The following is a 21336-nucleotide window of genomic DNA, read 5'->3' on the forward strand; positions in this document are numbered from 1 at the left end:
AGTCCCCACTAGACTGCAAGCTGTTGAAGGTCAAGATGTGGGTCTCATTTTGTATCCTTATGTTTGAGATGTAATTCAATAAATGTTTTCTGAATAGAAGGAATTCCTGGGTCTCTGCTGTTCTGCTGGTGTGTGGAAGCTAGCAGGCAGTGTGTTGTAGTTTCAATGTCCAATCCTCATAACTTGGAACCATTTTCCTTAAAACCACCTCAGGATTCGTAGGGCTTAGCACACAGTGCCTGGCCTGCAATAGGGAAAGAATGGCAAAGAGAGAAGGAGAAGGAAATTTGTACAAAATCCCAACACCACCATTAATAACTTGAAGCAGGGACACCGGGCAATCTTCAGGTGTAACATGTGAAAAATACTAGGGCTAAAATCCCAATCCCAACAGTGCCATCTCTGGGCTAAATCCCTTGTTTCGAATCTTGTGGGCTTGCATGAGCCCACGCTTCCCAAGTAGGCGAACGCCTGGAAGACTGAAAGCCTGAGTCTAGAGTCTTCAGGGGACACAAAATCCACTCCCTGCGTTCACGTCAGCCCTCGTTGCCTAGCAACTGGATCGATCGCTCGGCGCTCTACTCGATCCTGCTGGACTGAGACGCGCGGCCCGCCCTGCCGGCTGCCACTCGGGTCGCCGCGGTGCGCACGCGCGGAAGGGGCTCGGCTGGCTGAGGGGCGAGCCGGAGCGCGGTTGCCGTTTGCGGGCCGAGGCGGGGAGGGGCGCACGCACGAGGGGAGGAGCGGCGGGCGCCGAGAGTGGCTGAAGAGCCGGAAACGCGCCTCAGACGGTGCGGTGGGTTGGGCCGGGCGGGAAGCGTTAGGCAAGTGGCCCCCGGGGTGCGGGGGTCGAGCGGGCGGGGAGGGCCCCGAGGCGAGCTCTGCCCGGATGAGGAACAAAGCGGCGGGGCAGGCGCGCGCGACCCCCGCGCGGCCGACAGGTGGGCTGCACGCGGGCCGGGGCGGGGCGAGGGCAGCCTGCGGCCCCATGCTGGCGGGCGGGCGAGTTGGACGCCCTTGGGAGGCGGTGTCCGCTGGCCTGGGCTCTCCGGCCGCGAGGTGACGGGGCTGCATCCTCCCTGTGTTTTGGTGACCGCCTTTGCTCCCCTCCACCCCAGGTTGGGCGGCCCCCCTCCCGAAGCTCCTGGAGGAAAAGCCCCGGGTGTTCCCCGGCATGTCCCATCTCGCGGCAGGGTGCGCGGCCGCCGGCCCTCGGGAGAAGCTGGGTGGCCCCGGGCGGCCCCGGGGACGAGTGGCCGCGTTTGTGCAGCGGTTGTAAGCAAGATGCGGTAGCACGTGACCCTGGGACGCGAACCCTGATGCCGGTTCCCCGCCACCCGTGTGCTTTTTTCTCTGACACTTGGCCCCAAGCAGATGCATCACAGGTGAGGAGTGAGGTGGGTTCAACGCTGGTGACGTCTTTGGAAAACGTCTGGCACTTGAGAGTTCAGAGAGCCTTTGGTTTGGGTGCCGTTGGGAAGGTTACAGGTGTGGTTTGCAAGTAGTTTTGTGTCCCAAAGGGAACAAGAATCCCAGAAACTTGTGCTGGGTTGAGTATACTCTCATTCAACCTAATTTACCCCAGATTTGAGTAGTTGTTCTAAGTAGCCACACATGGATTGTTGGCTCGTTGTCACTTTTATCCTATGCCTTTGAGTTATTTGAACGTTTAACAATATTTTATATGGGTTCCAGAGTGTATTTTTAGCTCATCACCATCACCTTGAATTTTGCCGGTTGCTGGCTGGCTGCATGGTAATGTGGAGAAATTAAGTTCTTAATTCTGCAGGCTTCATGCTGTTTAAAGTTTGCTACTTTTTGGTACCACGCCAATACAGTACAGAAATAGTTATATCTGGCTGGTCTTTTAGGATCCTTTCATAGGCTGTATGTTTAGGATACAGAAGCTAAAACAAATTCATTGAAATTACTGTAACTTGCATTTTGCAAAGTGCAAAATTAGCTTCTTATATACCATCCTAAGTAAAGTTATAAGATCAACAATGACAGATGGCTCATACATAGGTCAGAAACACACACACATTAGCTGTAGAAGTATGAAGGGAATAATTTTATGAGGAATGAATAAGAAGAGAGAGCTTGGTATCTTGATTTCTGGCCCTTCTTCCAAGATTGCTTCCTACAGTCCTGTATGTGAAAGGTAGGTAGAATAGGATTGCAATTTAGAGTGCGAGTTTTACGAGGGTCATATTGTAAATTCCCTTCCTTTGCTTTCTCTCTGGGATACTAGTTACCTTTGGTTTATGGCTGCTGAGCTCATCACATTTTAGTGACTCACAACAGCAGAAATCTGCTGAGCCTCTCACATTAAACTCTGGTTTGAACTGGTTTGAGAAGTCAACCTAGAAACACCGTTTTGATGTTTATCTCAAGATTGGTACACAGATTATTAATATTCAGGAATTTTCAGAATGGGATTTGAAGCTACAGACTTTTAACTGTACTTTAAAAAAAATATTGTAACCAATTTGTTGAAGGTCATTACTACTTCAGTAATTGGAGAGTTTTAAGTAAAAACTCTGTAGCTATCAAAAGTTATGGGAAAAGTATGTTTTAAACCAGCCCAAGCCCAGAAACTTTCAAAATTGAGGTTGCTATGGTTTCCTTAGGCTGTAAGGTGTTTTTGTTTTTCCTTTACATTCTTTTATAATGTAATTACTGTTATAAAGGTGCTGTCCTTTATTAGATGTACCTAATTTGTCATGTGCTTCTAGTTATCTTTCTAGTAAGGATGAGCTTGCATTGCTCCATCTAAGCTCCATCGTTTCAGAGTGCCTGCTCTATACAAGGTACTGTGCTTGGTCAGCCTTGTATACTTGATTAATGTCTGGGAGCTTAGTCTTATGAGATACCTGGCCAGGGAGCAGGTTGAAGCCTGTGGATATAGAATAATGCAGGAACAGGTCTGTATGGGACTTTAAGCATACCCCACTAAATAAATACACAGATCCTAATGTAGTGGAATGGTGTAAAAGGCAAAATGTTTCTTTTTATTGGAATTGTCTTTTTCTAATTGTAGTTAAGAGCTTGGGTTTATTAAATTAGGCAGACCTGGGTTTAAATCCCAACTCTGCCAGTTACTAATTATGTAATCCTGGGTTAAGTTTCTTAGTGTCTCTGAGTCTCAGTTTCCTCATTTCTGAAATGGGATTAAGAATAATACCTACCTTACAGTAGTTAAGGATTAGGTGAGATAATTACATGTAAATCACTTAGCCCTGAATCTAACACATACAGTAGGGGAGTAATAAGTGTTAGCTATTATTTTCAGGTTGACTGATAGCCGATACTGCCATTGCTCAGAATTAAAAACCTATTTAGATTTGCTTTCATGTCTAAGGAATATGTAGACCCATTTGATTCCCCCTTCCCTCCTTAACCCCTCCCAGGTATATAGGAAGACACAGAAAAATGTACGTAAAAATATACGTAACTGTGATATTCACTATAAGGATTGGAGGGCATTAGTAACCTCCCCTAGATAGCCTGTTGGCTAGCCTCTTGAAATTATGTTTATAATATGGCAGTCTGTAAATGCTGATATAGGAACTAATACTAATAACCTCCAATAATGTCTTGTTCAAATCAGTATTACTCAAGGGCCGGCTGAGTGGTGCGTTGGTTAAGAGCTGGCTTGGGACGGATCCCACATGTGAGGGCCAGTGACACTACCCTCTACAGCTAAGATGCTGAACAACAGCTCAACCTGGAGCTGGGCTGCCAAGAGTCGCTGGCGACCGCGTAGGCTGCAGTCCCTGCTGCAGTGGGCTGCCATGGGCTACTGTGAGTGGCCAGCAGCCGCTGTGAGCAGCTGTCCAGAAGCCCGTGACTGGTCTGCCTTGCCCAGGAAGAGCACAATGATGGTGCCAACTTGGGCCAGTGAAGCAACGTCCTCCACAACTAGACTGAAGAACAAAAGGACAGCAACTTGTCTGTTCCCATCCCCCAATTCCCCAATTTAAAAAAAAAAATCAGTATTACTCTTATGACGTTAATGGTAATGCAAAATGGACGGCATAGAAAAGGTGATTCTTAGATTCTTCAGCCTGCGCCAAATAGTCTGTAGATTAAAAAAAAGAAAAGTTGGTGTATTAAACAACTTTTTGGCAGTATTTTGCAGCATGATCTGTGTGTGCACTTCCATTTAATTGCTGTGTGATTTGGGGCATATGGCATGCGCTTTTTGAGCCTCAGCTTCCTTACATACCTTATTTTGAAGAATTGGTGAGAGAGATGAAGTAACTTTTTTTTTTTTAAAGAATCTAGCAAAGCTTATGTAACAAACCTCGATAGGTGGTAGATGTTAAGATTATTAATTATGAAAATGTTGATACACAATTTTAATAAAATGCTGATCCATGAGAAAATATGGTGCTTCTTTACACCATTGATAATTAATTCAGACCCAGTGTCACTTTAACTCTTGGTAAAAAGAACTAGCAGATGTTTTTTTGAGCAGGTTAAAACAAACTGCCTATAAAAGTCCTGGTTCAAAATGATAAGCCAATTGGAGAAAACAAATATTGTGAAAGGAAAAACTTGGGTGATTTAAGAAAACAAACAAACCCTCATTGCCAGTGTGCCCTAAGGATTGCAAACTTTACTTTAGGTGTATGCACAGGGTTTGGAACAAGGCACACCTGAGTTAAATCCTGTTTCTGCTGTGTGACATTGACGAGTAACTCCCTCTGAATCCCGGTTTCCTTATCAATAGAAAGATGATGACACTGTCTCAGAGAGCTGTGAGCACAAAATGAAATGATGGTTAAGTCCCACTTTCCCGCCCCCATTGTTTCAGATCCTTTAGTATTTGTACCTGAAAGGGAATCACTGAGGTCACTCTTTGCATAACTAGTTGTGTGTGCTCTTTCTTAGGATGAATGAAATGAACCTGAGCCCAGTGGGGATGGAGCAGCTGACTTCATCCTCTGTGAGCAATGCCTTGCCAGTCTCAGGGAGTCACCTGGGGTTGGCTGCCTCACCCACTCACAGTGCCATCCCTGCCCCAGGTGAGTGGCAAGGGGGAGGGACTGAGCTCCAACACTTAACTGCATTATTCTAAAAGCCTGGATGGGATCAGAGTCAAGGGAGAAGAGTGGAAGGGAGAAGCCAAGCAGGTCTGAATGGCGGCCCCACTTGGGTAGCACAATAGAAGAAGCCATTTCTGCAGAGTACTGGCATTCCAGTGGATAGGAGTAGCAGCTTTTTCTGATACTCCTCTGCTTCGGCTGGTGGCCTTTTCCTCAAGCTGTAATTGACTTGGCATTTTATCTAAGATTACCCATTCATCTGGTCCCCCACCGTTGGCACTCTGTTCCTGGGTTAATGGAGGAGAATCAAAGTTACTCTAATTTAAACTACTCCCGGAAAGTGTGAGAAATCCAGCTTTATTTTCTACTGCGTCTGAAACTGGCAACAACTGCAAATGCTCCAAGCCTAGAATTATGGGGAAAGAGGAGGCACCAGAGATGGAGCTCCTGCACAGAACATGCGCCCCAATACCTGAGAATAATAGAGGAGAAGCTCATTTCCCCCATCACTATACTTTTAAATCTTTTTTATCTGTCTCATTTACTTTTCTTTTTCTATTGAAATGGAAAAGAAGCACGTAAGCTCGTGAGTCTTCGAATGGTAAGACTCTACGACATTGTAATGTATTGGACCTTTATCAGAGTAGGAGTTAATGTTTAAGAGTATTTAAATCTATAAGTTATTTAAATAGTTCTCTATAGAGAATTACTAGCTTAATGACTAAAATGCAGCAGTTAAAATAAGTTTGAACCAAGGTCTCTTTTACATTCCTGTGTCCGTAAAAATTAAAAAACAAAATTTATTAGTTGTGAATCCATTTGATTATCTCTTAGGCATTTCTTTTAGTGGACACTCTTGTTAAGGAGGAAAAGCCTATTAAAAAATATTGCCACTGGCAAAAAGAATGCAAATCAGCGTTGCCTAAGTTGGTGAGTATTCATTATGATAATTAGGCACAGCAAGAGCCACTTCAACACTTTGCAGATAGATATAATCCAAGGTAGATATAAGCTAAGGGTTATAGTTTTTTAATCATGAAGTATAGCATATGTGCAAAAGATTGTATAAAATTATACACAGTTTTACCTCTAACTTTAAATTAGATTATTTTCCAAGTAGAAGCATATCTGTGAATTTTTAAAAGTAAAACATTTTCATCAGATAAAATGGAAAAAATATAATAAAATATGTAAAAACCTGTAATATCAACTCAGAGACCACTCTTGTGAACTCTTGTATGTTTCTTCCTATCCTTTTACACTTGATCTTAGCCAAAAGGCCGAGAAGCGATCTTCCTATCCTTTTAATCTATGTAATTTGTTTTCTCAAACTGTATTCAAACTAGGTTTTTAATTGTAATTAAACGTTTGGTATTTAAGAGCAGTACAGACAACTGGAGGATCGACATGGCATTTTAAAACTAACTTGAGTTACATCAAACTAAAAAGTTTTTTCACAGCAAAGGAAACCATCAGTAAAACAAAAAGACATCCTACTGAATGAAAGAAGATATTTGTCAGTGATACATCTGATAAAGGGTTAATATCCAAAATTTATAAAAAACTCATTCAACTCAACACCAAAAAAAATAAATAGCCCAATTGAAAAATGGACAGAGGGTATGAAGAGGCATTTCTCTAAAGAGGACATACAGATGGCCAACAGACATGAAAAAATGCTCAACCTCACTAATCATTAGAGAAATGCAAATAAAAAACACAATGAGATACCACCTCACTCCGGTCAGAATGTCTACCATCAATAAATCAACAAGTGCTGGCGAGGTTGTGGAGAAAAGGGAATCCTGGAGCACTGTTGGTGGGACTGCAGATTGGTGCAGCCACTATGGAAAACAGCATGGAGGTATCTCAAAAAACTGGAAATGGAACTACCTTATGACCCAGCAATTCCACTCTTAGGTATTTATCCAGAGAAATCCAAGACACTAATTCAGAAAAATATACGCACCCCTATGTTTATCGCAGCGCTATTCACGATAGCCAAGACTTGGAAACAACCGAAATGCCCATCGGTAGACAACTGGATTAAGAAACGTTGCTACATTTATACAATGGAGCCTTATTCCGCTATAAAGAAGAATGAAATTGTACCATTTGCAACAATATGGGTGGACCTAGAGAACATTATGTTACGTGAAATAAGTCAGAGAAAGACAGATACCATATGATCTCATTTATATGCGGAATCTAAAAAATAGAATAAATGAACAAACTAATTAGAAACAATCTCGGAGATATAGAAAGAAAACAGGGTTGCTGGATGGGAGTGGGGTGGGGATGAGGGAGAAGGTAAGGGGATTAGAAAGCACAATCCATAACCACAAGATTGGCACAGGGATACGAAAGACAGTTTGGGGAATATAATCAATAATGTAAAGATTTTGTAAGGTGTCAGATGGGCACTTGTCTTATTAGGGAGATCACTTCATGGACAGTGTAGATGCCTGACCACTGCACTGTACACCTGAAGCTGAATAATAATGGATGTCACCTATAATTTTGTATGTATATATTCACAGGATGTAGGGTACAGCATAAGGAATAGAGTCAGTGGAACTGTAACAGCTATGTACGATGTTAGAGGGGTAGTAGATCGGGGAAGGAAGGTTATCACTTTGGGGTGTAAATGTCTGTTTTGCATAGCTGAAACTAATAAAACAAAAGTATAAATTACCAATTATAAAAATAGTCACAAGGATGTGAAGTACAGCATAGGGAATAGTTGATAATATTGTAGTAACTATGTATGGTGTGAGATGGGTAGTAGATTTATTGGGGATCACTTCATAAGTTATATAGATGTCTAATCACTATGTTGTATACCTGAAACTAATACAATATTGATGTCAACTGTAATTGAAAAATAAAGGAAAACAAAAAGAAAAAGCTAACTTGGAACTAACTTTAGGACCTGTTTATGGATGTCTGCACAACACCACCTATCTGGGGATGTAAAGGGCTACTAGGTGAGATTTTTGCCCATATGCAAAAACCTGTCTAAGAGTTTAGCCCGTGATTCAGAGAGAATTATTAAGTCCTTAGTTTCTTTTAATTGAGAAAACCATTTTTTTACAGGCCTGCCAGTGGCGATTCCAAACCTGGGTCCCTCCCTGAGTTCCCTGCCTTCTGCTTTGTCTCTGATGCTCCCAATGGGTATTGGGGATCGAGGGGTGATGTGCGGGTTACCGGAAAGAAACTACACCCTACCTCCACCACCTTACCCCCACCTGGAGAGCAGCTACTTCAGAACCATCCTACCTGGTAAGTATTATAGGTCTTTGGGAAGTTAGAAGAAAGAATAGGGCTGACTTTTAACCTCAGTACTTGAAGACGAGGAACACTTTTTCCTGTTTGTCACTATTAGATATTAATCTCTAGGTGGGGAAAAAAAATCTGTTTATATTGATGTCCTTTTCCTCTTAGAATGTACAGGTAACACATTATCCATATTGCAGTTTGACTAAGCTGAATTTCCTAACGGCACATAAGCAGTTTTTCTCCTTTCTTCTCCAGCATCCTCTTGGTTCAGTTTTTTTAATTCTACGATCGTAATTTCTGCCAATTACACATCCTGCTACAGTGTCATTGTTTATTATCAACTAAAGTTTATTGAATTTTTATTCTGATATAAAGTATTATATACTAATTTCCTACAATTTAGGAAATAGGGGAACCACTCACAGTGCCATTGTCCATATTTTTGGTGTACTTCCTTCCTGTCTTTGTTTATAGTTTTTCTGTTTTTCTTAATTAAAATTATACCTTGTTACAATTATCCTTACTTTTTTCACTTAATATTTTTCTCTATTTTTACGTAGTTATTTTCCCTGATTGCTACATGGGTTTCAGAATTACCCTCTTTAATGATGCATTACGTTCTACTGAATGGATATTCCATGGTTTGTTATATCAGTCTTTATTGTTTTACAGTCTGGTTTTCCCATTTTTTTATTACCATTATATGAACGTCTTTATGTATAAAAATATTTACAAAATGCATTTAGGGAAGATTACCATAAGTGGAATTTCCTGTGCATGGGGGAATGTATGATTTTATTTGAGTTTTTTTGTTTTTTTTTTAAGCTGAGCCATCCTGCCACCTGTTGGCAGCTCAGCTCAGGCCGAAACTCGAACCGCTGTTGCTCAGAGCTCACACTCTTGAGCGAGCTCTTAACCATTTGAGCCACTCGGCCGGCCCTTGAGGTTTTTAATATGTATCTTTTCCAAAGAGGTTTTAGTAATTTACATGCCTGTTGGCAATGCAGCAAGTACCATTTCACCACGTCCTCACAAGCATGAGTGCTCTAATATCCCTTTATGTTTTAATTAAAAAAAAGTACAATTGTGCTGTTTTGAATAGAGATTAATGTGTGTAATAAGTTAAAAATTATATTTAATTAAATGTTATGTTTCACATGGAAGACCTGCTTTTAAATTATTTTACTTTTTAACTCTCATAGAGCAAATTTCAGCATCTTAGGACTCAGGAATTCCAACCATGTCTATGTTAAAGGCAGCATTTAAATGATTCATTTCCAGTGACTTCAGAAGAACATAGTTATTTTTATGATTTCACAGGAAAAATTAGATTATGGAATGTGTATGTTGCTATTTATAAAGTATATAGTGATTAAACCAAAGAAGTAGTTAGGAGATTAATTTAGTTACATTTGTAAGGAAAAGAGCTTCTAACTTTTGGAATTCTTTATATTTAACAGCCTCTGTTATCTCATCTTTTCCTTTCCTCAGGCATTTTATCTTATTTGGCTGACAGACCACCTCCTCAGTACATCCACCCCAACTCCATAAATGTTGATGGTAATACAGCATTATCTATCGCCAATAACCCTTCAGCACTAGATCCCTATCAGTCCAATGGAAATGTCGGATTGGAACCAGGCATCGTTTCAATAGACTCTCGCTCTGTGAACACACATGGTGCCCAAAGCCTCCATCCCAGTGATGGCCATGAGGTGACGTTGGACACAACAATCACTATGGAGAACGTCTCTAGGGTTACCAGCCCCATCTCGACAGATGGAATGGCAGAGGAGCTTACAATGGATGGTGTCACTGGCGAGCATTCTCAAATCCCAAGTGGCTCCAGAAGCCATGAACCTCTGTCTGTGGATTCTGTGAGTAGCAACCTTGCAGCAGACACTGTGGGGCACGGTGGCGTGATACCCATTCACGGGAATGGCCTGGAGCTGCCTGTGGTCATGGAGACGGACCACATTGCAAGTCGGGTCAACGGGATGTCGGACAGTGCCCTCAGTGACTCCATCCACACCGTGGCCATGAGCACCAACTCTGTAAGCGTGGCCCTCTCTACCTCACACAACCTCGCCTCCCTAGAATCTGTTTCCCTCCATGAAGTTGGCCTAAGCCTAGAACCTGTGGCTGTCTCCTCCATCACCCAGGAGGTTGCTATGGGGACAGGTCATGTAGATGTATCTTCAGACAGTCTTTCTTTTGTATCACCTTCACTGCAAATGGAAGACTCCAATTCAAACAAGGAAAATATGGCCACCTTGTTTACAACCTGTGAGTGCTTAGCCTTTTTCTTTTGGAAATATTTGTAGAAAGGGCCATCGTCCCGAACAGGCTTAGTCACAGTCAGGTGTTAAGGGAGTGTAGAAAGTCACTGGGCTTTGGGATTTTTCTCTGCCTTTGTAGAGTCCTTTATATCAGTCATGTGGTGCCTCTTCCTCAAGCCGAATGGTGTACAGACACTTCATTGGCTCTGACAGCGCCCTCCTGAAGTAAGGAAACAGTCATTTCTGTGTTTTACAGACAAGCTTGGCCCAATCGTATGCAAGGTATTTCCCAGGGTTTCACAAATAGAGAGTTATTTATAGGAATAAACTTTAAGAAGGTAATTTCTGTGAGAAGCCTTGTGCTTTTTCAACACATGACAAACTTCATCAGATTATGCGTACTCGTTTTTATCCCCATGAAGAGGTGTGATAAGTGCAGAGATGGGATTAAGTGCAGATGCTAAAGGAGCCTGAGGAGGGGAGCGTCTCACCAGGGCTTGGAAGGAGCAGGACAGACTTCCCAGGGGAGGTAACATACATGTCAGCACTGGCCTGAAGGACAAGAAAGATGTTGGCAGTGGAGAATCAGGAAGAACAACGTCCCAGACAAGGTGGCTCCCCTTCAGTGCCTCGAGCTGAAAGAATCACGAGTGGGTCAGAATTACCGAAGCATAAAATGGGGGTGAGGGGCGGGAATGTGATGAGAGAGAAATAGGAGCCCGGACACCAAGGGCTTTAAGGAGTGAGGGTTCGGGTGGGAGTTTCGGATGGAATGTGAGGGTAACTAGTTTGTTAGAGGCAAGTGGACAGGTAAGGAAGATGATGCCATAATTTAAGTGAAAGGTGATGATTTTCCAACCTAGAGTAGAGGTAATAAGGACGAGGGAAAGTGGAGGATATTTACGAGAGCTCAGTAGAGCTTGTCGAGTGGGTGAAGTTGGAGTGAAGGGTTAAGGACAAGGCCCTAGTTTTTGGCAGGAGAAACTGGGTGGATAGTGGTGCCGTTCCTTAGGGAATGCACGGCGGAGGAGGAATCGATTCTTTTTTTGAGGAGTGATGGTGAGTTTTAGACATGTTGATGTTAGTGTCTAAGATACTCGGTAGAGGTATCTAATGAGAAGTTAAATCTGCGCTCAGAGATCTCTGTCTGGAAATGTTTAGGGATCCTCAGCATTAATCACGGCGTGGAAGTGGAGGATCATCTGGGAAGGGTGTGGAGTGACAGGAGGCCTGGGGGTATTGTGATCCTGCAGCAGAGGAAGAGCTTCCTAAGTGGACCTGATGGGAGGGGCAGAACAGTGGGAGGAAGCTTCTGCTGCTGCAGAAACCAAGCGATGGGGAGAACTTTCGTATTAACCTTTTAAGTCTCAAATTTAGAATTTTTAAATATTTCAATCTGGGAATGTGATGTAGGCTCATGAATTTAGCAGAACATAAGAGGTGGCCTAAATAAACCTGCTGATCCTTTTTTGAGTGCGCAAGCAGAACCTCTTGCTTTTAGTTGTGTTTTTCTAAAACAGAGAGATAATTCGCATGTACATTTTATAGTACACAGTTCAGTGGTTTTTAGTAAATGGACAAGGTTGTGCAACTGTCACCATTATCTAATTCCAAAGTATTTTTGTCACCCCATAAAGGAACCCCGTTAGCAGCCACTCATCCTTCCCTCCCTCTCACCCCAGGCTCAGGCAACCACTAACCTACTCTCTGCCTCTGTGGAACTGCCCATTCGGACGTTTCGTATAAGGGGGACCACACAGTGTGTGCTTTCTGTGCCTGGCTTCTGCCCCTTAGCATAATGTTGTGGCGCATGGCAGGACTTCATTCTTTTTATGACTGAAAATACTCCACTGTGTGGATAGAGCACATCTTACCCGTTTATCATGTGTGGTTATTTCCCCCTTTGGCTGTCAGGAGTAAGGCTGCCATGAACTATGTACAAGTTTTTGTATGAACATAACGTTTTCAATTCTCCTGGATATATATCTAGGAGGAACATGGATGGCTCTGTGTTTAACTTTTTGAGGAACTGCCAGACTATTTTTTAAAGTGGCCGCACCATTTTGCATTCCCAGCATCAGCATGAGGATTCCCATCTCTCCACATCTTCACCAGCGCTTCCTTCCTTTCTGTTTATTATGGCAAATAGCCATCCTAGTGGGTGTGAAGTGCCTGCCATCTCACTGTGGTTTTGAGTCACATTTCCCTGATGACTAATGATATTGAACGTACTTTTTGGCTATTTGTGTATCTTTGGAGAAAACTAAGCGTTTTTGCTGTATGAAATCGAATCTCCTTTATTTGGAGGTGATTCCTCTTGTTAAGAATCAGTTCTCAGCAAGGGTAGGGAACCTCTAATGAGATATTTAGAGAAGTTGTAATCAAGTAGTAGTTGAAGAAGTAATACGTTATTACTGTTTTGGCTAAATATGAAAACACTGATATTTTATGCCATTTTAGTAGAAATTTTAACAGATTGCTTAAGAAAAAGAGACATGACTGTGGTTTCTAAGGTTTATGTATTTCACCTATTTTGTGAACAAATTTGGGAACTTTTGAACTCAATCATTGGCTAATCGAGTCATGAATACTACTTAACAGAGGATTAGAGTAAAAGATTTATGGAGAAAGACACTCATGAGCTTGTAGTGAAGTTACAGTAAGCACAGAGAAAAGTGTATGAAGGAGGCACCCTTTCTGACAATGCGTAAAGACCATATGAACAATAAGAAATTAATAATGTTAAGCAGCTAGGCCTGCAAGAATATATTCTACTTGCTACTCCAAAGGTCAGGTTGCACATTTTTTTTTGTCTTAAGAATCTGTCATCGGACTGGCTGACCAGTTTGTTTATAGCAAAGCGAGAGAGAGCAGCGGTGTAGTTGGCTCTGACTCCATGGCCCTGCCATGTCATCTCCGTTTTGGCTTTGCACAACTAACAGCATTTCAACTCAGTTTCCTCTTAGAGTTTAGTAGGATTGGAACCTAATTTTAGACTTGAGAACATCCTATCTAAAGGTATCACTTACGTATTTAACGTAAAGAAGACTGTACAGTCGTCCTCCATGTCCTTGGCGGGTTCCACATCTGCTGATTCAGTCAACTGCAGATCGAATATATTGGGGAAAAAAATTCCAGGAAGTTGATCCCTGAACAATACAGTATAACAGCTATTTACACTGTATTAGGTGTTATAAGTAACCTGGAGATGATTTAAAGTATACGGAAGGATGTGCTAGGGATGACTGTACTTGGCTCCTGAAGTAATGCAGTGGTGTTTTTTTTTTTATCAGTCTTGCCCTGATGCACTGAATAGGAGGCTTGTCCTGTTGGATCAAAAGGAAAAAATCAGATCTTGCTGAAAAATATAAGAGTATATCTATGTAGTATGTTTTAGTGTAAGAAAGTAGTTCTTTGATTAGAGTATTTCTAGAACCTTGCTTCTTACTGGTTACATTTTAGTAATTAGCGTTTAACTAAAAAAGCGGGTGGTAATGTAGCCTGCTTAAACTAACCCCATTTGTGTTTCTCATACTTTCCGTCTGCAGGGTGCACCCTCTGTGACCGAGCCTACCCCTCAGACTGCCCCGACCACGGACCGGTGACCTTTGTTCCTGACACGCCAATAGAGAGCAGAGCAAGGCTTTCCCTCCCTAAGCAGCTTGTGCTCCGCCAGTCAATCGTGGGAGCAGAAGTTGGTAAGAATCGTGGAACTATAAAACCCCACCCATTCTCTTCTTTTTCTGTAGGGTAGAGTTGTGTATAATTTACTGACTATTTGGTTGATCCCAAAGTCAATTGATGGCTGAAGATGTATCCTTTTAGGGAATCTTGATCTTGTCCTTGGTGATAGGAATGAATCAAGTTGAAAACTTCATTGGGAAAGTTCCCCTTTCTTAGAGTCAGAATTGAATAAAGGAGAGAATCCTGGCCCAAGTCTTTGAAGACGTGACTTTTATTTTCAGCTGTAGCACCCACCAACAATTACCATGACAAAACACTCCTTGAAACTTCGTTTCTTTTGTAGAAACCTGGAAAATTCACCACTGACATCTATCACAAAAAGATATTTAGATCGAATGTTTGTAAGTTGTCTAATACTCCTTAGGGAAAACGAATAAGGAATGTAGGCTCCCCGAGTATGCTTACCCATATTTGAATTTAATGTCATTTCTGAAATATTGTGCCATTTCTCTGAAGATATGAATCAAAATTCATTATCCTTTGAGTTGTAGCTTGGGCATGATGTCAGTTGAAAACATTAAACAGCCTAGGTAATATAGAGCAGTGCTTTAAGCACAAATGATTTTAGAAGTTGGATTTATTTTGTAGTAATTGCTGTATGTTTTTATAATAGAATAGTGTTCTCTGGTCTTTTTTCTATATTAACTCCAAAATAACATATTTGGAGAGCTGTGCTTTGATTCCTAGTGTACAAATCTGGGTTCAGGAATTTCTGATGCCATTTTTTACTCTGCATGTTTCTTCTGAGCTCCACGTAATCTGTTCATGACATTTTCTATATTTACAGGATGTGCTCCTAAGACTTAGCTACTTCTCAGGAGTGCTGGAATCTCAGTAGCTCTTAGGTTCACTGAAAACAAGATTCTTTGCATGGGCTTAGCCACTCTCTTCTGTATCCTCTGAGATGTTTCAGTCATTGATTGTGTGGTTGATCAGTGTGCTTCCGCTGACAGGCGTGTGGACTGGAGAAACCATTCCTGTGCGGACATGCTTTGGTCCTCTGATTGGCCAGCAGAGTCACTCCATGGAGGTAGCAGAATGGACAGACAAGGCAGTGAGCCACATCTGGAAGGTCAGTGTTTATCAACCTTGTGTGTGACTTTTGGATGTTTTTATTATAATGAGGGTAGTTAAAAGTGATGTAAAAGTCAAAATTAGCCATGACTCATACAGTGTCATTCACCTATCAGTCAGTTACTTAATATTACTGACTTTCTGTTCTTGGTAGCCAAGTTATATATATGTCATAGCAAAACACCAGCTATTGAATATAGTCTCCATTTTGTTAGATGATCGAATGATTCTTCTTTTAAACTTGTGGCAGCTGAGGCTATTGGCTTTGTTTATATGATGAAAATCTTATTTTATAATCAAAACATTCCTGAAATATTTAGCATAGGGAACAATTCTAGAGTTAGAAGCTGAGATGATTTCTCTAATTTTCTAATGGGAGGGGCTAGAAATACAGGGTATTGACATAAACAGCTATTTCTGTGACATGTTTGTATAGCTCTTAGCCAATAGATTAGGAATGATGCTTTCAAAATTGAAGTGAGGGGAAAATGGGTCTTGTGATAATTGGAAAGGTTAGATGCCACTGGCATTGGGCACTTTTAATTTTGGTACCCAAAAGGGAACATAGAAGAATGCTAGATCCGTTAAAAAAGAATGAGAGAAGGGCTGGCCAAGTGGTGCATTGGTTAGGAGTTGGCTTGGGACGCCAGCTCTGAGCAGCAGGGCCTCCGTTCAGATCCCACATGGGGGCCAGCGACACTGTGCCCTCTACAGCTAAGATGGTGAACAACAGCTCCACCTGGAGCTGGGCTGCCGTGAGTCGCTGGCAATGGTGTAGGCTGCAGTAGGGCTGCCATAAGTTACCGTGAGTGGCTGGCAGCCAGCGTGAGCTGCGGGCAGCCAGCGTGAGCTGCCAAGAGCCGCCGTGAGTGGTCATCCAATGGCTGGCGAGTGACTGCCTCACCCGGGAAGAGCACAATGATAATACCAACATGGGCCAGTGAAGCAACGTCCTCCACAACTAGACAGAAGAACAAAAGGACAGCAACTTGTCTGTTGCCCTCCCCCAATTCCCCAATAAAATCTTTAAAAAAGAATGAGAAAAGATGGTTCTCTGGCCTTAATGTCCATTCAGTGCTACCACATGGAGGTGATAAAAAACAAGTAGACTGGTTTTTTGTCCTTTCCAGTCAAGCCAAAATGTGAATAATCAAGAACAATGTCATTCTAAACACTGAGTGCTGAGTGTAGGTCTCTGATGGTCTCTATGGAATTGCTGGAGATAGGGGGACTGGTGAAATGACAGATGTGGGAGGGCTGCTGTGTTTTCACACTGTCTCAGAAAGCTGATACCTAATGCAAAGTAAAAGAAATTGCTGGCCTCAGTTTAGTAGCACTTTTTGTCAGTTCATTCAGTATGTATGTTTGCCTTCTGTTGGCAGATATACCACAATGGTGTCCTAGAATTCTGCATCGTTACCACTGACGAAAACGAATGTAACTGGATGATGTTTGTGCGCAAAGCCAGGTAAGCGTAGGCTGACGGACTGAAGTTGAGTCAGATGTTTTTCAGTGGGAAACTGTGTAACGGAGTAGCTGGAGAATGCAAATTACACTGAGACTTGTACATACTTTAAGGTTTCAGGCTTCTCACCCTCTTGACTCCAGTGGTTGGTGACCAATGGTAATTGTGAATCAAAACACTAGAAATGATCCTTTTTTAATGAACGGCTTATTCAGTTTACCAGTGCAATAAGAAATGCTGCTACCTTCGAATTTGCAAGTGGATACTTTCTCTTTATATTGGCTATTGTAGTTAATTCTTCAGCTATCCAGCTCTGTGTGTTTGTCATGTTGTTTTTGAAGACTTCGTTTTATTTGCTTCTCTTGCTTGCAGTAGCAGACTGTAGCGTTTCTGACTGGAGAGGGTGATAGGCTGATGGACTGGGTTCTGTATCTTTACTCGTCCCTCAGAATCGGTAGGGTAGGGAGTTCGAAAATGACCCAGAGACATTGTTATGTCCACGTTTTCATATAGGATTTTGCTAAAGGGAGATATATTTAGTAAATAGTTCAAAATTAATATGTTTTTGATCTATTAAATGTGATAACTTAGGAACCGGGAAGAGCAGAATTTGGTGGCTTATCCCCATGATGGAAAAATTTATTTCTGCACCTCACAAGATATTCCTCCTGAAAATGAACTGCTTTTTTATTACAGCCGGGATTATGCTCAGCAGATTGGTAAGTGAATGTAAGACTTGTTTGTCATGAATTAGCGTAGTAAAAACACCAAGGACCAGAAGTAAAGCTCTGGTAATGATTTAACTATCAGCTGAAACAAATCACATGCCTTTGTGTATATAGACGGGTGTTACCCCTATGTTAGTATTAAAATTTGTGAGGTTTTTCACAAGTTGAATGTTATGGACCGAGCAGTATTTATAGCAGCGGTTCTCAACCTTCCTAATGCCATGACCCCTTAATACAGTTCCTCATGTTGTGGTGACCCCCAACCATAAAATTATTTTCATTGCTACTCTATAACTGTAAATTTTGCTACTGTTATGAATCGTGATGTGAATATCTTTTTGTTTTCCGATGGTCTTAGGTGACCCCTGTGAAAGGGTCGTTCGACCTCCAAAGGGGTCGCGACCCACAGGTTGAGAACTGCTGATTTATAGGCAGTGAACTTTTGTGTGGGGACTTTGATTTGGGGAATTTGAAGTTTCTGAGGCTGCTTGTTGAGCTAGTACCATTGCAATTTAAGTTCATGAAGGTCAGCAAAACTTGAATTGATTTAACCTCTGTAGGTTTTTCTTTGCATTGTGTCATGATGACACATGATGTCAAGTGATGTGTAAGAGTTTGTGTGTGCTACACAATCTGAAGTTTTGCCTAGGAAACCCGCCTGTCATCCAGTATTTACTAAGTGCTTCCTCTGTGCCTGGCACACTACTCGAAGTGGTGGAATAGAGCATTGAACAAGACGTTGTAGTTTTATGGGTAGTGGGAAAGCTGGAAATTTTGGTAGAAGGGAGAGCTGTGAGCAACAATTGTTGATATCAAGAACAAGTGTTAAAATTTAAGTTATCAGAAGACACTGAGCAATTTTTTTTTTTAAAGGTGTTCCCGAACACCCGGATGTGCACCTCTGTAACTGCGGCAAGGAGTGCAGCTCCTATACAGAGTTCAAGGCCCACCTGGCCAGCCACATCCATAACCATCTTCCCAGCCAGGGTCACAGTGGCAGCCACGGGTCTGGCCACAGCAAAGAAAGGAAGTGGAAGTGCTCCATGTGCCCCCAGGCTTTCATCTCTCCTTCCAAGCTTCATGTCCACTTTATGGGTCACATGGGGATGAAGCCCCACAAGTGTGACTTCTGTAGTAAGGCTTTTAGTGATCCCAGCAACCTGCGGACCCACCTCAAAATACACACCGGTAAGTTAGGTTGGACCGTCAAATGAAATTTTGCAACAGTTAGAAATTGTGGTAGTCAAGGCTTTGTGGCGAGATAGTCTTGCAGGGAGAGGTGAGATAAGATGTGAGAGGACGAATCCAGCGGGCTATCAGCTGGACTCCTTTGGATGTCATTAGATGGCAAGTGTTGGTGGGATAACTGCTTCCGCACAGAGAGTTTCTTCTCGTTATGAGGTGCTCCACTTTCCAGGGGCCCCACCATAGTTTGAATGTGGCTGGGAAAATGCAGTTAATAAGCAGGAAGCTGATCCATTTGTTTGGACCTAAAGCAAAGGGAATTCTCTGCAAATAGCCAGAGGCTCCCATTAGAGCTCCGTCTTGGCCACCAGCCAGAGCCAGTTGCTCCCCTTGGAATATTGCTCAGTAAACGCTGCCAAATTTGTTTGTTGAGTTTCCATTTTCTAAATTCCATGTAAACCCCTTTTCTTGGCATTTTTTTCATATGTACTACAAAACAACTGATGAAGTTTTACTTTTCTCAGCTGGGTCAATTGTTCTCTTCACTTTGAAAGTAAAATTCTTCCTTATCCTTTTGCATTAAGACTTAGTCACAACAGAGCCTGTATGGCCGGCCCACAAAGCTTAAAATACTGATGAGCCTTTAAGAAAAAGGTTTGCCTTCCCCTGACGTAGAGTCATCTTATTTCTGCATTCTTAGAAGACTTTTACTTCATTCCTGGTTTATGAGGTCCTATTAATGTTTAAGAGAAAACTAGAAAATATACGTTGTAAAAATATGTTTGCCTATAGAAAAGCACTAGAATTCATGAGAGTTTTTGTTTGTTTTTTTAATATAATCGAGAGGTTGGGTGCTAGGATTATAAGTAACTGTTTTTTCAGATTTTATATTGTGACTGCAATAAATAAATAAATACATAAATACATAAATAAATATTTTAGGTAAGCAGTCCTAGAGATAGGTGAGATTTATTGGCTTCACTAGCTTTAGTTGCAGAAGGTAAATTCCATGACTTTGAGTGGCTCTAGGTAGACAGCCCTAGAAGGTGAAGTCTCACCTACCATCAGGTTCTGTTTTGTTCCCGCCTCTGCCTCATACCCGTACGTGTGCCTGTTCATCTTGAGATGCTAGTGGCTGCACTGTGCACAGTGTGATCACTTATCATGTGTGCAGGTCAAAAGAACTACCGGTGTACTTTGTGTGACAAGTCCTTCACCCAGAAGGCTCACCTGGAGTCGCACATGGTTATCCACACGGGCGAGAAGAACCTCAAGTGTGATTACTGTGACAAGCTGTTCATGCGGAGGCAGGACCTCAAGCAGCACGTGCTCATCCACACACAGTGAGTCACCCCACAGCCAGCATGTTCCCCAGGTGGTGAGGCGGGGCTGGCAGGTGCGGGCTGACCGGCTGTCTTCGGCCGTAGCTCCCTGGCTGTGCCTCCCGTGTTCCGTGTGGCCACAGGGGTCAGAAACCTAAGGTTTTGGTTTTATCCTGGAAGAGTCCTCCCTCCCTTCCTTCCTTCTTCACTTCTCTCTGTGGTTACTTTTATTCATATTTTCAAAACAAAATCTCATGTAGTTAACAAATTTAGGACAGGGGACAACATTCAACCCATGACACTGCTCATAATAATCACCTGGGAAATGGGAAAAACAACAGTTGGTGCCAGGGCCCCACCTCCAGGGACTCTAACTTAGTTGGTCAGAGGTAGAGCCCTGGCCTTGGTTTTTTAAAAAAGCTCCCCAAGCGACTCTGATGTCCAGCCAGAGAACTACTGAATTCATCCAAATGCAAGCCTTGTTTCCACAGTATCTCTGGCAAGTGTATTCTTGAATATCACATAACTGATTTAGTTTTGAGGAAAAGGTTTGCTTGTATCAGCCTCTATCCATTTATTCTACATCTGCTCTCTGGAATCATACACATGTTTAATATTTCTTTACCTTGACAGCCTTTCATACTTACGATCATTGTCATGGTCCCTTGAAATCTTATTTTCATCAGGTCAGATGTCCATGATTTCTGCAACTGTTCCTCTTACCACCTCGTTTCAAATTTGGTACCCAGAAGTGAACACAATATTCCAGATAAGATCTGTTCAGGTTTTATTAGAGCTACTCTCTTCCTTGATCTTGACTTTCTCTTCTTTCAAGTGATGCCTAAATTTGCACTTTTTCTTTGTAGCCATTTCACAGCATAATGCAATATAAATTATTTTGAGATTAGTTGTGTAGCTTTCTCTCCCTTTGGGTTGAGAATGGGCTTTATCAGGTACTGACCAATGAAAACAGTTTTCTTAAATGTGGATTTGGACTCTTTGTCAGTATGACGAAATACAGAAGGTGCCAAAAAAGTGTATACACATTTTAAGAAAGGAAAGCTATTAAAGTTGTAATACTCAATGTATACTGATAACAAAAGATGAATACAAGTCACGTTTGACTTCTGCAATTACAAGACGTGCTCGAAGTGGTTACCATCAGCGTCCAGACACTTCTGATTACTGTGAACTACTGCTTGAGCAACG

General features: G+C 42.1%; 1 protein-coding gene across 6 annotated transcripts; it reads left to right on the forward strand.

Annotated features, from left to right (window-relative positions):
* The first annotated feature begins 672 nt into the window (after positions 1 to 672).
* On the forward strand, positions 673 to 20183 carry PRDM4 (PR/SET domain 4). 6 transcript variants are annotated; one of them, XM_019642598.1, is made up of 12 exons: positions 673 to 791; positions 1119 to 1385; positions 2736 to 2810; positions 4897 to 5030; positions 8148 to 8333; positions 9822 to 10616; positions 14158 to 14307; positions 15307 to 15425; positions 16810 to 16895; positions 17484 to 17611; positions 18494 to 18808; positions 19980 to 20183. In XM_019642598.1, the coding sequence occupies exons 2-12, from the start codon at positions 1375 to 1377 to the stop codon at positions 20150 to 20152; spliced, it is 2172 nt and encodes a 723-aa protein (XP_019498143.1). In that variant the 5' UTR covers positions 673 to 791; positions 1119 to 1374; the 3' UTR covers positions 20153 to 20183. The 6 variants fall into 6 exon arrangements, with proteins under 6 accessions (XP_019498143.1, XP_019498147.1, XP_019498145.1 ...); XM_019642599.1 differs by lacking the exon at positions 673 to 791 and adding an exon at positions 837 to 941; XM_019642602.1 differs by lacking the exon at positions 2736 to 2810 and having other exon boundaries at positions 677 to 791; positions 1119 to 1397.
* The last annotated feature ends 1153 nt before the right edge of the window (positions 20184 to 21336 follow it).

Source organism: Hipposideros armiger, unplaced genomic scaffold, assembly GCF_001890085.2.
Source record: "Hipposideros armiger isolate ML-2016 unplaced genomic scaffold, ASM189008v1 scaffold_71, whole genome shotgun sequence".
NCBI lineage: Eukaryota > Metazoa > Chordata > Mammalia > Chiroptera > Hipposideridae > Hipposideros > Hipposideros armiger.